Source organism: Plasmodium malariae, assembly GCF_900090045.1.
Source record: "Plasmodium malariae genome assembly, chromosome: 5".
In the NCBI taxonomy this organism is placed as follows: Eukaryota; Apicomplexa; class Aconoidasida; order Haemosporida; family Plasmodiidae; genus Plasmodium; species Plasmodium malariae.
In genome coordinates this window covers 401179-418071 of record NC_041779.1, presented here as the reverse complement: position 1 = coordinate 418071, position 16893 = coordinate 401179, and the positions used below count along the sequence as shown (strand labels likewise).

General features: G+C 25.3%; 3 protein-coding genes across 3 annotated transcripts; 1 reads left to right on the top strand and 2 right to left on the bottom strand.

Moving 5' to 3' along the window:
• Positions 1-1193: 1193 nt before the first annotated feature.
• Positions 1194-1789, top strand: LSM8 (U6 snRNA-associated Sm-like protein LSm8, putative; the record flags this gene model as incomplete). Its single annotated transcript, XM_029003361.1, has 3 exons — positions 1194-1227; positions 1322-1484; positions 1663-1789. 3 exons carry the CDS (start codon positions 1194-1196, stop codon positions 1787-1789), a joined length of 324 nt encoding a protein of 107 aa, XP_028860314.1.
• Positions 1790-2967: 1178 nt separating this feature from the next.
• PmUG01_05016600 (prolyl 4-hydroxylase subunit alpha, putative) lies at positions 2968-4290 on the bottom strand (the record flags this gene model as incomplete). Its single annotated transcript, XM_029003360.1, has 1 exon — positions 2968-4290. One exon carries the CDS (start codon positions 4288-4290, stop codon positions 2968-2970), a length of 1323 nt encoding a protein of 440 aa, XP_028860313.1.
• An 876-nt stretch (positions 4291-5166) lies between these two features.
• Positions 5167-14955, bottom strand: PmUG01_05016500 (conserved Plasmodium protein, unknown function; the record flags this gene model as incomplete). Its single annotated transcript, XM_029003359.1, has 1 exon — positions 5167-14955. The coding sequence occupies one exon, from the start codon at positions 14953-14955 to the stop codon at positions 5167-5169; it is 9789 nt and encodes a 3262-aa protein (XP_028860312.1).
• Positions 14956-16893: the final 1938 nt, after the last annotated feature.

Sequence of the window (16893 nt, the reverse complement as noted above, 5' to 3'; positions counted from 1 at the left end):
AAGGAAAACTGTGCAATTTTTTTTACTCATATATTTAAAGGGGGAATATACTTCAGTTCGAAAAGATAAACTCCTATTTATAATAACATAAAAATACATTTCACGTACACGTTTAAATGTATTCCGGTAAAAAAATATAAAAGCAAAAATATGTTAAAAGATGAGATTTTATTCAGCTCAATAAAATGAAACATACTTTAATGAAACAAGTGCAATATATTTGTAAGTACTGGGATACACATATATATGCAATACTTGAACTCTAAACAATTTTCAAGAAATAAAAATATTCCTTTAAAATTTTTATCTTGTTGCAGGATTTACATTTTGACTCGTTAAATATTCCCCTTGAACACTTCGCAGTTATAATATTTAATATATTTGGAAATATTCGTACTCTCCATCAACCGTTGTTTGATAACAGATATTTACGAAGTAGTGCATATATATATATGTATATACTTGCTTAATCATTCTATTGTTTGTTGATTTGCATATAAACTGTTGTGGGTAAAAAAAAAGTTTTACGTTTCCCCTTTAAAGAGTAACTGCATAACGTAAATACGTTTTTGCAAAATATAAAACACGCATAGATGAAAAAATAATATTGCATCATTAATCATATTAACATTTGCATAAATAGTTTTTCTTTTATTATAACGCACAATAAAAATAAGAAAGTAATATTAAACCTGAGCGAAGAATAAAAAAAAAAATATACATTCGCATATATATATGCGCAGTACACAATAAATTTGTACGTGCACACGGAATTCGTAAAAATAGGCCAATGCCTATAATAAAAGCACTGCTTAATTAAAATGTTTAAAGTATTATATGTATTTATAAATATTTAAGAGGTAATTTTTGTGATATAAGGGTATATTAGAATGAAGTGCAACAGTCATTTTTTGAACCTTTTTAAAAAGATAAAAATGAAATGAAATTTATTTATGAGTTTTAGAAATTTTACTATATAGCAAAAGATATTTTTAGTGTTTAATATATATAGCAAAGGTGATGAAGAATCTGAATGCTGTTCACCAATGTTTTTGTTTTTTATGAAACTTAAAAATAAAAGAACGGAAAGTTGAGAGGATTAAAAATATATACATTTATACGTACATACATACATTTGTATAAATATACCATATATGTGTTATATGCCTGAATAAACTAAGAATTGCAGAATCATGACTTCTATAAACATTGAATCTTATTTAGAAAGTAAGCAGTAAACTGCGAAGATAAGTAATTATTCGTAACAATTTTTGCTAAATGGTTATTTGTAAATTTATTAAATTATTTTTTATTTTTTCAGATGAAATATTAGTGATAACAAATGATAGTAGAATATTCACGGGAAAATTAAAAGGTTTTGACCAAACAACAAATATAATACTTGGAAATTGTTATGAAAGAATTTATAAAGAATCGTTGGAGAAAATAAGTTTAGGCTTGTACATAATTAGAGGAGATACTGTGTAATTTACAAAAGAGCAGAATTAAAAAAAAAAAAAAAAAAAAAATTGTTTTTATTAAAGCTGCTTCTTAACTAGTTTTAATTTCATCATTTAATTACTATAGTTATCTGTTTCTTTGAGTTTTATTAACCTTTAATTTTTTTCAAATTTTTTTTAATTTTTTTTTTTTTTTTGCAAGAACCCTAATCGGTGAAATTGACGAGGACGTAGATAAAAATATTTTACACAATAAAATTAAGCCGGAAATGCTGAAGCAAGTAATTGGATATAAAAAAGAGGAAACACAAGATATTTTGTTAATATAGCAATTTATGCATATATTTCCATGTGTGCGTATATATAAATCTTTACATAAGTGAACATATTTATAAAATTTCACCAATTTTGTAACTTCAAAATGTTAACATTTCAAAGCTTCTTATAAATTTAATAAAGTAGGTCTAATCTATGAAGTACGACGAATACATGTAATGACATACTTTCTTTTCTTTTTCTATTTTTTTTTTAGATTATACATTAGTAATTTTTTTTTTTTCGAAGATCACATTTCCAAAATCATCGAATTATTACTTAAAAGTTTAATTATCACAAGACACTTTTAAAAATTTTTTATAAAATTCACAAATTTTTGTTAAAATAAAAAAAAAATTATAATATACATTCACAACATTATAATTGTGCAGAAAAGGGGAAAATCAAGTAAAAAAATTTATTAAAAAACATTAAGAAAAAGGCAAATATTAAATGAATAAATTATTTACGTATAATATATTTTAATTAACTGACAGAAAAAAAAAAAAAAAGATAAAACGTAAGTAACACAAATACTTTAATTATACACAAAAAAGGAGCATATAACTTGTAAAGTAATGATATACGTTAGTTTGCATACATATGTATATGCATACCCATAATCAAATATTTATTAAGGGAATATTATTTCAAGAACAAGAAAACATAAGTAAAAAAATAAACTTTGAGAAAGAAAAAGAAAAGAATTAAAAAAGAGTGGTATTATTATATTTACATACATATATACATCCTTATGTACATATGTTCACATATATATATATATATATATAAATGTATTTTGTGTATATTAACAAATTCACGATATTTTTTAGTTTTATTACGTGTGTTTCATTTTTTTTTAAGTTATATTATTTAATCCATTTAAAATTTTAAATGCTTTTTTTACAATTTTTGTGCACTTTTTTTTTTGCTTTTCTATTTACCCTATTTTTCATTTTATATATTTGGTATTTTGCATTTTTTAATAACTGATAGAATAAGTTCAAGTATTTAAACTTATTTCCCACTTTCTATTACAACGGATAAAAATATTTCATTGCGTGGATATGACAAGGTAAAATAAACTCCACATGTGTGCGATAATATAGTTTTTTCCCACTCCTGCTGTATTTATATATATGCACGCTGAACATTCGGAAGATTTAACCTGTGCAAAAGGATGAGGGAAAAATTAGACATTTCGAACTATGTTTACATTAAAAAAGCAATTAATAACATACTTGGATTCCTCTGTAACTTTGTTAGCTTGGTGTAACATGGTCATATCAGCAATATACATATTACCAAGTTCATCATTTATAACATCAATAGAGAATTTCTGCAAGTTTGATTTTTCGCTCAGAAAATTAATAAGATCCATTGTTTTATTAATGCACTTTTTATTTTCATTAGGGAATTCGTGTTTAGAATTACTATGTAAGATTTCTGGTGGTTGTTCATTTTTTGAAGAAGGATAATGTACATTTTTAATACTTTCTTTTGTAGGAGTAGTATTTATATTTCCTTCAAAATTTTGGCTATGTGTTAATTTTTCTTGTTCATATATTTTATTTATTCTATTTACACAATAAGTAATTGCATATTCTTCTTCAACAGGTATATTATTGTACCAAAATATACCAGACCCTTGAATTGGTTTGATAGTTAAGTTATAATACGGAAATATAGTTTCTCCATCTTTATTAACATCATTTAAATAAATTAAAAGAGTTGCTCTTCTGAATGTTCCATCATGATGTAAATTGAAATAATTATCTTTTTCATATTTTACTATAGCTAATGGCTCTAAATAGCACAAGGGTATTTTAACTAGATTACATATGGTATTTTCTAATTCAATGATACTCTCATCCTTTGTATATACAATTGAACTTTGATTATCAAATTTATTTTCTTCTATTACAGATCGGTTTCTAATAGTATATAAAAAAACAGTGGAACTGGTTCTATTTATTGAATTCGTAATTTTATAATGTTCTTGTTTATCTGTTATATACCCAACTGATGTTTTACTTTTTTTATATTTATTAGCACATAATGATAAAATTTTTTCAATCATCTTTTTATCAATTATATTATAAATAATGCTCATATTCTGGGGCGCTAGTTGAATCTTAAAAAAAACTTTCGTGTTTTCATCATTCGCATTGTTTTTATCAATTGTATTATTTTCATCTATTTCATTATATTCTGTCTCATTGCTTAAGTATAAAAGAAAAGAAGAGTATTTTTTATAAAAATCAATATTCTTTTCATTAATTACTTTTCGAACAATTGTCTGCATATCATCACTGTATTTTATCTCATTATCATATAATATAATACCGAATTCGTCCTCTTTTTCTTTTTGCATTTTATAGTTATCTATATATATATCACTATTTTTCCTAGCTTCAAAATTTTCTTCATTTCTTTTTATATTTGTATATTTTTCCTTTTCATCATTGTTATCATATTCATCTCTCGAGTTTTGCAACTTTTTTTTTATATCCATTTTTTATATATGTTGACTTTTTCCTTTTTATTTCTTACTGCTTCTTATTCTTCTTCTAACTTATTTTTTTCTTTTTGGTTGTGTTCTTTTTTTTGAACTCGATATGGTCAAGAAAAAAAAAAGATTGCTCTTCATATATTTGTTAATTTTTTTTTTCTTTTTTGTCTCTTCCTATTTTAGATATCGTTGTACATTCATAATTACATATATTTCCTTTTTTCTAGATTTTGTTTATGTGTATGATGTATATATAATATAAAATTTTTGCTCTTTCCTTTTAAGATTTTGCTGCACAAACATTTCATAAGTATATATATTATTCTGTTCTTTTTTTTTTTTTTGGAAGATTGTGCTATACATGTATAAAAATTATACGCAATTATTGTTGCTTTTGTTCAGACTGTTATTTGTACATATATGTACACGTACACATGTATGTTTTTAGGATGTTTACGTATAAGAAAGAACTTTATCATTTTTCTTTTTAGTATAAACTAGAAAGTATAAAATGCATATATTTTATTATTCTTTTTTTTATTTTTTTTTTTTGAATTCAACTACGCATATATCGTACATATACACACTTATACATGTATATCATATATATATATATGCATAAACTTGTATAAATTTATATATATATGCGTAATCATTTTATTTTTTTACTCCTATTTTTAGATTTTATCTGGATTTCTTTCTTTTTTTTTAAGAATCTCTTGTATGTTTTCTAATTTAATATTACCGTGCCGAATATATTTTATTCTTATAAAGTATACCACAAAAAAAAAAATATAAGATGTCACCTATTAATAGTTTTTCGAAATCCACATATATTTTTTTGCTTAAATTGCTTCTCTTTTTGTATATATTATGAAATCATGAGCAAGGACAAAAAAAATCATCAGTAAAATAATCTTGCATATTTTTCTCTGCATTGAAAATTGCTCTTTTTTTGGCTAAACCTTCAGTTAATGTTACACGTTTACTACTCATAATTTTTTTTATTTTTTCTTCTCTATCTAATTTTTCCTTTGACTTTTTCATTTCATAGTGGCCTTTTACAATTTTTTCTTCCCTTACATATTTTCCCTCCGAATATTCTTCACAGCGTAGATATTCCTCATTTTGTTTTAGTTTTTCTTTTTCTTGACAAAGTAAATTTTTTTTTAATATCTTTTCATGCAAAATTTCTTTTATCTCGTTTTCAAGTAAGGTTTCTTTTATAGTTTCTTCATTTAATATATCTTTAATAATTTGTTTCAAACTCTTTTTTTTTTTTTTTTTATTTCTTCTTTTTTCAATTTTTTCTTCTTTTAAGCTACTTTTCTTTAAGTTGTCCATCAGCTTTAATTTTATTTTAAATCTTTCACTAAATCCTTTTCTTTTTAATTTTTTTCGTTGTTTCGTATTGTTTGTGGTAATTAATTTTTTAGTTGTGTCGTTTGAGATACTGTCATTTCCTAATTCATCTGTCACCTCATCGTCTGTTTCCCGTTCTTTACTCAATTCTTGATTATATATTTCTGTGAAGAAATCATGTTTTGCGTTCTCTGACATAGTTATTTCATTTTCACTCTCGAGCGTTAATGCTTCCTTTACGTCCTCAAGCACTGCAATTTCGTTTTCAGGTTCTAACGTTAATGCTTCCTTTACATCCTCTAACATTGTAATTCCGTTTGCACGTTCAAAAGTTGATTCAACTTTTTCATGATCTGTCATAATAATTTCCATGTCAGTTTCTTTCATTAACTCCTTTTCAATTTCGAAAGTAATTTCCTCTTCAAAGTTTTTCATCATCATAATTTCTTTATCAATTTCTTCAGTTAATGTATCGCTTTTCATTTCTTTTATATATGCTTCTTTTAAGTCTTTGACCATTTCAATTAATTTTTTAATTTCTTGTTTTATCTTTTCCTTTTTTAAGTCTTTGATACCCTCTTTCTCCTTTTTTATTTCCGTTTGGAACTCTGCCATTATTATTTCTTTTGATTCGATTAGGGTTTCTTTCCTTAAGTCTGTAATAGTAAACGTTTCGATCATAAGTTCTTCCCTCACCTCTTCTGTTTTGTTTATAATTTTTTCACGTACATCTTCTATCGTAAGCATTTCGATCATAAGTTCTTCCCTCACCTCTTCTGTTTTGTTTATAATTTTTTCACGTACATCTTCTATCGTAAGCATTTCGATCATAAGTTCTTCCCTCACCTCTTCTGTTTTGTTTATAATTTTTTCACGTACATCTTCTATCGTAAGCATTTCGATCATAAGTTCTTCCCTCACCTCTTCTGTTTTGTTTATAATTTTTTCACGTACATCTTCTATCGTAAGCATTTCGATCATAAGTTCTTCCCTCACCTCTTCTGTTTTGTTTATAATTTTTTCACGTACATCTTCTATCGTAAGCATTTCGATCATAAGTTCTTCCCTCAGCTCTTTTGTTTCGTTCATACTTTTTTCACGTATGTCTTCTATTGTAAACATTTCTGTTATAAGTTCTCCCCCTAATACTTCTCTTATTTCGTTCATGTGTTTTTCCCTTAAGGATGTTATCATTAATATTTCATCCATAGCCTTTTCTGTTAATGCTTCTTCTTCGTCTTCTTCTATTTCGTTTAAGGTTTTTTCCCTTACGTCTTCTATCGTTAACACTTCCGTCAAAAGATCTTCCCTTAGTTCTTCTCTCGGTGTGTTCTTGTTTTCTTCCCTTAAATCTGAAATAATTAAAAATTCTTTTTCACATTTCACATCTTCCACCAATATGGCTTGGTTGATATATTCTTTTGCCCAATCTTTGTCTTTTATTTCTATTAAGTTTTTATTTTCCAATTTTTCTTTTTCCTTTTCTTTTTCTCTTTTGTGATATTTTCCTTCGTTTATTCGTTCTATTATATTTATTTCATCCTGTATGTTTTTATTCGGTCTATTTTTCTTTTCTTTATATTTTAAGTGTTCATTTTCAATATCTCGGATAGTAACGTATCCCTTCATTTTCTTATGATGTATCTTTTCTTTTTTTGTTCTTTTAGGTCTTCTTATTTTGTAGTCTTTTATAACTTCATTTCTTATTTCTTCCAGAATTTCCTTTATTAGGTATTTTATGGCCAATATTTCTTTTTCTATGTCACCATTTATTCGTTCCTTCGGTACTTCTTTTTCGGTTCCCACTTTAATTTCTTTTGAGGTTCCCACTTTGATTTCTTTTGAGGTTCCCACTTCGATTTCTTTGGAGATTCCCACTTTGATTTCTTTTGAGGTTCCCACTTCGATTTCTTTGGAGATTCCCACTTCGATTTCTTTGGAGATTCCCACTTTGATTTCTTTTGAGGTTCCTACTTCAATTTCTTTGGAGATTCCCACTTCAATTTCTTTGGAGATTCCCACTTCAATTTCTTTGGAGATTCCCACTTCAATTTCTTTGGAGATTCCCACTTCGATTTCTTTGGAGATTCCCACTTCGATTTCTTTGGAGATTCCCACTTCGATTTCTTTTGAGGTTCCTACTTCAATTTCTTTTGAGGTTCCTACTTCAATTTCTTTTGAGGTTCCTACTTGGACTTCTTTTATGGATCTCATTGCTGGTTCTCTGTTTAAAGGTTGCACATTAAAAATACCTTTACCTACTTTAAAAATTTCTCCCTTCAAATATTTTATCATCATTACGTATTTCTTCATTTCTTGCAAATTTTCTTTTATCATAATTTTAGGTATTATCATTTCTCTTTCTGTGTTACTAAGTAATAATTTTTCCTTTTCTGTTTTTTGCTTATCTTTTTTTTTTATCTGTTGAGGCTTAAAAATATCTTTTTTAATATCATTTATATATGATGTTGTAATCAATTCATTATTTCTTTCCCCCAATTTCTGTTCTTGACTGTTCTTTATTATTGTGATATATTTACCCTCTTCATTATTTAACTTTTTCTCTATATTTTTTTTAATGTACTTTTTACTTAAGTTATACAATATCATGTTTTCTGTGATTACAACTTTTTGCTCCATTTCTTTACTGCGTGTGTAACTTAAAATTTTTCGTACAGTTATTTGCTTTTTCTTTTCTTTCAAATACAATTTTTTGACTTTATTTATGATACTTAGCTTCTGCTTTATATCCCAGCTTAAGCATTCTTTCTTCTCTATTCGCATCATAGTTAATTGTTTCGTTGATTTTTTTAAATTTTGGGAGTCTAAACGTTTAATTATTATCATAATTACTATTATCATTATTATTTTATTTTTTTTTTTTTTGTGCTTTTTCTTTTCCATCGGAACTTCTTTTTTTAAATATTCTAAAAGCACAAATTTTATAGGTACATTTTTGAAATATATTTTTTTCCCCCAAAAATGTAACATCATGTACTGTTCTTTTATTATCGTTCGCTCAGAGTTATTTTTATTAAGATAGTTTATGGCTAATCTTTCTTTAGTTATTTCTTTAGGCCAACATTTTTCTCGTTCCCAACAATTTTCTTTTTTAAAGAAGTTCAAATTTGCAACATGGTATTTTCTTCTCTCTAAACTATTCATCTTTTTTTTTCCTAAACGTATTATCATTTTTTTCAGTCCTTTTATTTTCCAAATTTCTTTGCTTACATTTTTTACTACAAATATTACCTTATTAGAAATTTGCAAAGATGTTTCTTTTAAGTAGAAATATTTTACATGTACTGTTGTCTTTTTTAAAATTCGTGCTATTATTTTTTCATTTACAATTTTTAATTTCATTGCTTCTTTTTTTAAACATGCTGAAATGGTATAATTATTTGCTCTTCTTTGTAAAATTTTACTTTCTTTATATGGTAGAATTTCTTTTTTTAGTTCATAAAAAGATTCAATCTCTTCTAGTTTCTCTTCTTTCAAGAGTTCCTTTAATATACCACTAAAGTTTATTTTAGTAATTTCTTCATATGTCTTTGTTGTTTGTACCTCTCTAAAGCATCTTGGTACTCCTTCTTTTACATTTTGATTTAGCACATGTGAGATAAATGGTGCTTCACTGATTTGGTTGTTCACATAATTGCCTATTATTTTGTGTGTCTTATTACAAATGCGAATTTCAACCTTTTGCTTTGTCTCGTTTAAGAATACGTTATGTTTTTGAACTTCCATATTTCGTTTTTCATGTTCTAGGATATTAATATACCTTTTTTTTAATTTAGGATTTGTGTTAATAATCCGTTCTGTGCATTTTTTACTATTCATTTCTTTTTCATCATAACACGGGTCCCTATTTTTAAGATCTTCATTATTGGCAATTTGATTGTGCATACTAATGACTTTTTTACTATTCTTTTGTGATTTCATGATTGAATTTGCAAATATTGTTTTGATATAAAATTTCTTAGTTATTGATTCAATTCGTAGTTCACTTATTTTACGTTTTCTATTAAACTTTGGAGTGATAATATTTTTCTTATTTTTTAATGCATCAACATTTTTATCCAGATCAATATCAAGACTGTCTCTTTTTGCTTTGTTCGCTTCAGTATATATTATCATTTCTCTTTCAACAAGATCATAATTATTATTTTTATTATAAATTTTGTAATCACCAGCAATATTTGTGCTTTCTTTATTTTTTGTACCATTATTATTTTTCGTAATTTTTTCTACATATGCTTTTGTTACGTTTAGATAATGTCTAGAATTATTTTTATTTTTTGTGTTATCAAAGGGGGTTTTGTATATTAGGTGGAACAACGTCGATACTGTGTTGTCTTTTTTCTGCAGATTTAAGGGAACTCTAAAATTTGTGCAATATTTTGCTTGGTTGATTGTTTTATTTTCTTTTTTCATAATTAGGTTGTTGTTCCTACAAAAATTCTGTTTATTTTCATTTCCCCATTTCAGATTTGTGCATTTGTTAATTGACAATATGGAACCTTTTATGTTAGTAGTTTTTTTTGCTTGGTCATTACTAGATTTGATGTGGTAGTTATATCTAATAATTTTGTCTTTTTTAGAACTTGCAATTAACCTCTTTTTGGTCTCATTTTCTTTAGTATAACCATTATTTAGTTCATTCCTTATTTTTTCATTATGCTCCCTATTACTATTTTTTACAATTTGTTTTTTGTCCATTTTTTTATTAGTCGTTAATTTAATACCATTTTTAATTTTGTTATTTATTGTATTAAGTGTTGTATTATCTTTTCCCTCTTCAGTTCCCTTTTTATTTTCACTCCCTTTAAACATTTCATTTTTATTTCCAATTTTATCATTACATTTTTTAGTAATTGTGCGAGGTGGACTCTTTGGATATGATATTTTTTTCATTTTATAAAATTTTTGTTCCTTTGGTAGTAATTTTTTTTCCCTAGTATTGTTTATCTCTTCTTTGGTTGAATTATGTACATGCCATAAGGAGTTTTTGGTCAAACATATTTTTTTAAAATTATTATTTGTTCTAAGTCTACTAGCATAAGTACTCTCTTTGCATGAAACATCCTTTATAATTTTGTTTTTCTTTTCATTTTCTTTTAAATTAACTTTATTTTCATGAACAGTTTGGAAATTATTACTAGCTTCATATTGATTAGATTGTTTAAGAAAATTTTGAATTTTGATTCTATTACTGTTTATGTTAATTAATTCGTATAGTAAACTCTCTTGACTTTTAACTTTTTGTTTATATGTTTGTAAATTTAGATTATTCTTGTTTTTATGATTTATACTATAATCTTCTTTTTTACTACATTTGTCTCTGTGTATCGAACTTAGCTCCTTGCATTTTGTTTTAATGCATGTAGTAATTTCATTTGTGCCCTTTTGGTCAACATGATTCTCTTTCTTAATTATATTACTAAGCTTAGTAGAATTGCTCATTTTTTTTTTTATTGACATTATTTTTTCTTCACATTTTATTGTAGCATTTTGTGCAGATACCTTTTCTTTATCTTTAGTTTCATATACATTTTGATGTTTATCAGAGTCATCAAGGAATTTTTTAATTTTACTTTTGTTATCGTTTTTGTTTATTAATTCGTACAGTAAACTTTCTTGACTTCTAATTTTTTCCCATTTGGGAATAATACTTATATGATTTATTTGTTTCTCTTTCTTACAGTTAATGCTCGTCTCCACCATGATTGTATTAGGAACATGGGATGAACATAATTTGGACAAATTTTCTTTGTTACAGTTAAAGGTCTTTTCATTTGTGCTACTCATTCCGACATAGTTGTTTTTTTTGATTTCACCTGCTGTATTAATAGAATTTCTTTTTTTTTTGATTACATGTTCGTTATTTATATAATTCTTTGTTTTTGATATTATATCTGCGTTATTTACAGAAATTTGCTTTTCCTTTTTTATTAATACTATTTTTTCTTCACATATAATTGTACCACTCTTAGGTGAAACCTTTTCTTTATTTGTTGCATCATCTATGTCTTTGCTTTTACAAGAATTTTCAAGAAATATTTTAATTTTACTTTTATTATCCTTTTTGTTTATTAATTCGTATAGTAAACTTTCTTGACTTTTAAAAGTTTTGAATCTATGGATCTTTTTATCGTTCTGTTGTTTATCATCTGTATTATTATAGTCTTCACTTGAATTATTAGTAGGTGATGATATGGAGCTTACATATTCTGTCTTTATGCTGTTACTATTTTGACTTTTTATATCGAAATTTTTATAAAATTCCATATTGTGATAAATGTTATCTTTTAGTATTTGTTTACATTTTTTCAAATTTTTATTTAATTGTGTATTAGTGCCTTTTTTAGTAAGATGATGACTGTGCCCATACTTATTTATCTTTTTATATGTGTGTAATTCGTTTGATTCACTCAACTGCTTTTTTGTGTTTTTCTTTTTCACTATGTTCTCTTTTTTTTTCTTTCCACAGATATTAATTCCTTGATTTACATTTTTTTTTAGGTCATTATTTTTGTATGTTTTATTTGTCTGATCATTTTTTCTGCTGCTATATTTTCTTAAAAGACCTTTTGTTTTGACTTCTTTATTTTTGTTTATTTTGATATTTTTGTTTGTTCTCCCAGATTGACTAACCACTGTGCAATTATTATTTGTTTCTTCCACATTTTTAATTTTCGTTGCTTTCTTAATTTTTTCCTTTTCATTATTTTTATTTGAAACTTGTTTAACATTTGAATCACCGCATTTATTAAGCAGACTAGAAGAACGGAGTTTTTCCGAATCCATTTTCCTGGAATTTTTTTTTCCATTTTTAATTATTCCCTTAGATTTGTGTGTTTGTGTTAAATGAAATGAGGGGTATATACATAATTCGCTCGTTCTTTTTAAATTTATGACATCAATTGATTGTTCCACTTGTGGAATTTCACTTTTTTCTGGTTTCATCTGAAGAGAATACGTTTTTCCATTTTCTTGACTGCTAGTAGATCTAGAATTAAATTCAGAATTGCATATTCCTTTCACATTATGTGGATAATTATTTTCCCTGTACGTATTTTTCTTTTCGGATCGGTTTCTACTGGAATTGTGCTCTGTCAAATCATCATGATAAACAGTATGAAGTACATATTCCTTTTTTAATTTTATAAAATTGATTACTTCTTTAGTTGAGGTGATATTTCCTTTAGTTACGTTTATATCATTATTGTTATTCTTAAAAGCTGTAGATTTTATGGAAAGAGGACTTTTTATATATTTTTTTGGTTTAACAGAACAGACGTGTTTTCCATTGAAATTGTTAGCATGTACTTTTTTTTCTTTGTTTTTATTCGTTTTATCAAGGATTTTTCGACAGCATAAATTTGATTTGGTCAACGCATTTACCTTTATTACTTGTGTTTTGTCACTTTCATCATATATAACTTCTTTTTCATATACAACGCTGGGTTTTGGAATATTCTTCGGTATATTATTCGGTTTATCTCCTTTGCTGCTATAATGTTTTTCTTCAGTTAAACATTTCTGACTTTTTATTTTTTCTTCACTTTTTTCACGTGCAGCAGTTTGACGAGTAGTGAAACGCTCTCTTGGAATTTGCTCTATTTCGTTGTTGCTATTTTTGCTATATTTACCTTTTTTTTTTTTACCGCTTTCATTAGTTCGTGTGCTATAATTCTTGGTGTATTTTCCATTTGCATTCAGTATGCATTTCTCTTTTTCTATATTATTCTTTATTTTTATGCTGCTTTTTCCATTTATAGTGCATTCTGGAACGTATAAGTGATTGTATGAATCATAATTTGAATGAGAGAAATTTTCCATATGAACAGGACTCTTTGAGGGTGTTATGTCATTTAGAATAGTTGCGTCATCTATTATTTTATTTATTAAGGAACTGTTATTATTATATGCATCATATTCTCTTTTCTCCCTTTTTATATTTTGTTTATGGATCTTATTACTACTACTGTTACTGCTACTGTTACTGCTACTGTTACTGCCACTGTTACTGTTACTGCTACTGTTACTGCCACTGTTACTGCTACTGCTACTATTACTGTTACCATTATCAAATTCCATTTTATTAGGTGTGATTTCATTTTTGAATACGTTATCATTCGCAGGCGTATGACTATAATCATTATTGGCATCTTCGTCATTAAGAACAGTATCATTAATCATAAAGTTCTTTTGATATAGGGTCTTTTTTATGTAGTTCTTTTGGTCATGTGAGATGTAGTTAATATTTGGATTGTCAAACTTTGATTCTTGACACTTATTAGAGTGTAGTATAATTTTATTTAAATTATTTTGAATTATCATATTTTTTATTTTGTTGTTATATTTCTTGTTACATTTTTTTGATTTATGTGTGCGTGTTTTTTTTGTTTTGTTTTGAACATACATCTCATTTTTGCTGTCCTTTTCTGATTTATTTATATATTTATATTTGATAAGTTTATCTTTATTAATTGTTTTCAAATTTTTGGATACCTTCTCATTATTATTTATGCTTATCTTTCTTTTTTTTTGGGGTGGAACATAGATCATTTTTTTTTGTAAATTTTGCGAATTTTTAAAAATTTTCGAATATTTTTTGTTACTTTGTATACAAGTTTTATCCCGTTTGTTGATATTCTTATGAAATGAATCTAAAAGAAGAATATGGCATATCTTCCTCTTATTAGTAGCCTCTATAATTCTTCTATAATCTCTGTTAAAACTGTTTTGGGTGTTTTTTGACTCATGTATAGGAGTAGAGGCTAATTCGTTTTTATATATTTTATGAGAACAGTTGCTGCAGCTTCTTGTAGAAGAGTTTTTATTTCCACCATCAACTATTAAGAATTTTCCATCTTCTGGAGAATATCTAACGACATTTGATTTACTATAAAATATATTTTTAAAATTTTTTCTAGTTAAATATTCACTGCTTACTTCCCGAATTAATCCGAAATCCCTTTTTTTTGAGTGTGTTACTTGAAAAGAAGGATTAGTACATTTGTTTTGATGCACACATCTTATGTCATAGTTATTGTTTTGAAAAAGTTTATGATTATTAACAAAAATATATTTCACTTCTTTTTCATTTAAATTAGTCTTCTTATTTTTCGAAATGATGTGATATGTATTAATATCCTTGTGGTTATTTTTGGTAAGAATATATCTTTTTTGCTTTTTCTTCTTTTTGTTTTTGTCATATTTACCTTTGATATATTTTTTCTTTACCAACCTACTTTTATAATTCAAAGAAATAATCCTTTTATTTGAATTTAATTTTTTCATATTTTGAAAATTCTCAATGGATATAATGTTTTTTATTTTCCCATTATCTAATGAAAATTCACTTTTCAATTTTACTTGTACAAAGTAGCAACAAGAAGATAATGAAAAGTACAAGAAGAAGCATAAAGAGGAATATATCAGGTAAAGCGCAATAGTTCTTAATTTTACAAATTAATAAAAACTGTTGGAAGTAAAAATAAAGTTATGAATTTAATAAACACTCAATTTCTACAAGGAAAATAAAAATAATTAAAAATAAATATAATACAAAAAAATATGTAAAGAAAAATAAGAAAAATAAAAGCTGTCTAACTATGTATTCATAGAAAAATAACAGGACGAGTAACATTCATAGTTAAATTTTGCACGCCGTTGTTAATTAATGTATATAAAAAATAAGTAGATCGCTGAATAGTCAGGTAATTAGTTAAATAAGTACATCATACATATTATATATAATATACATATATCATATATACAATTTATTTATAAAATGAAGGGGCCCTTTCGATATGAATAAAAATCGGGAAAAATAGATTAATAACCTAAATTCACAATAAAAGTATTATTAACTACTTTAAATGTAACTCATTTACATATTTTTAATGAAAAAAATTGAAATTGTCAAGATAATTTAAGCGTAAGAACTTAATGATATAATTGGTAATACGTGAAAGATGAAAGGTAACTAGTTGAATTATATATTATATATATATATATATTAGTTTGATTTTTCCGTATATTAATAATGCACATGAACATAATCGGAAGGATAAATAAACACAATTATGAACACATATAGTGTTAAATTATTTTATAATTTACATAATTAAACAAATATATAATAACAAATTCGGCTTAATAAAAGAAAGGAGAGGAAGAATTTATCAAATGTATTTTAATTATTGTAGACATATCCTTGTATAAAAGTATAGTTTTCCTTGGTTTAATATGTACATTTAAAAAACTATATTAAAGGTGAAAGGAGAGAATCTGAAAAAAAAAAAAAACATAAAATAATAAAATACTACAACTATTACGAGTATTATTACTGCTACTACTTCTAATAATAATAATAATAATAATAAATAAAATAAAACAAAATAAAAAAAATAAAAAAAATAAAAAAAATAAAAAAAAAGGTTATAGTTTGCGTTAAAATAACTGTAAGAACGTTTAGAGATCTTGGTAAGACGATAATTAAAAAAAATTGGTACACACCTATAATAATTTTTTATGTATGGATATTTATATTTCTTCATTTATAAAAAGAAAATACATTTGCACGTATTAGTTAATTACCCCTACAGTTAGAACATATAAAGAATTAAGTCCAATATAATCATTTTTATTTTGGAAAGTATTTTTTTTTTTAAACTACATATTAAGGGATAAATGCGCCAAACATAAATGCACGTTCATTTTGTAATGATAAAATAGTTAGTTAAAGGACCTATATTACATTATAAAAAGAAGGGAAATAAAAACTTTGTGCAATTGAAGTGCTACTTAATACTGTAATTTTCAGATATTAATTATTATAAATACCCTTTTTTTTTCCATTTATATATATATTTTTTTTTAGAACTTCATAACGATCTAGGTGGTGTTACACACACCCCTCACATATATAGGTATATTTATTGTTTGCATGCATCCCTATCTTAAGCATATTTTCGTAAACACACATATTATAAACAGCATGTCTTCAGTTATTATTTATTTATATTTATGATTGTAAATATATAGTGTAATTTTATTCTTATTTATGTTAACGTGAAAAACTTTTTAATTTATTTAAAAAAAAAAAAAAAAAAAGGGGTATATATTATATTCGTCTGTTTCTTACATTTTTTCCTATTATTTAATTTAAAAAATTAAAATGGTAGTAAGAGTAGTACAGATACATTTATTGCTTTATGGACAGTTTTGAAAAGA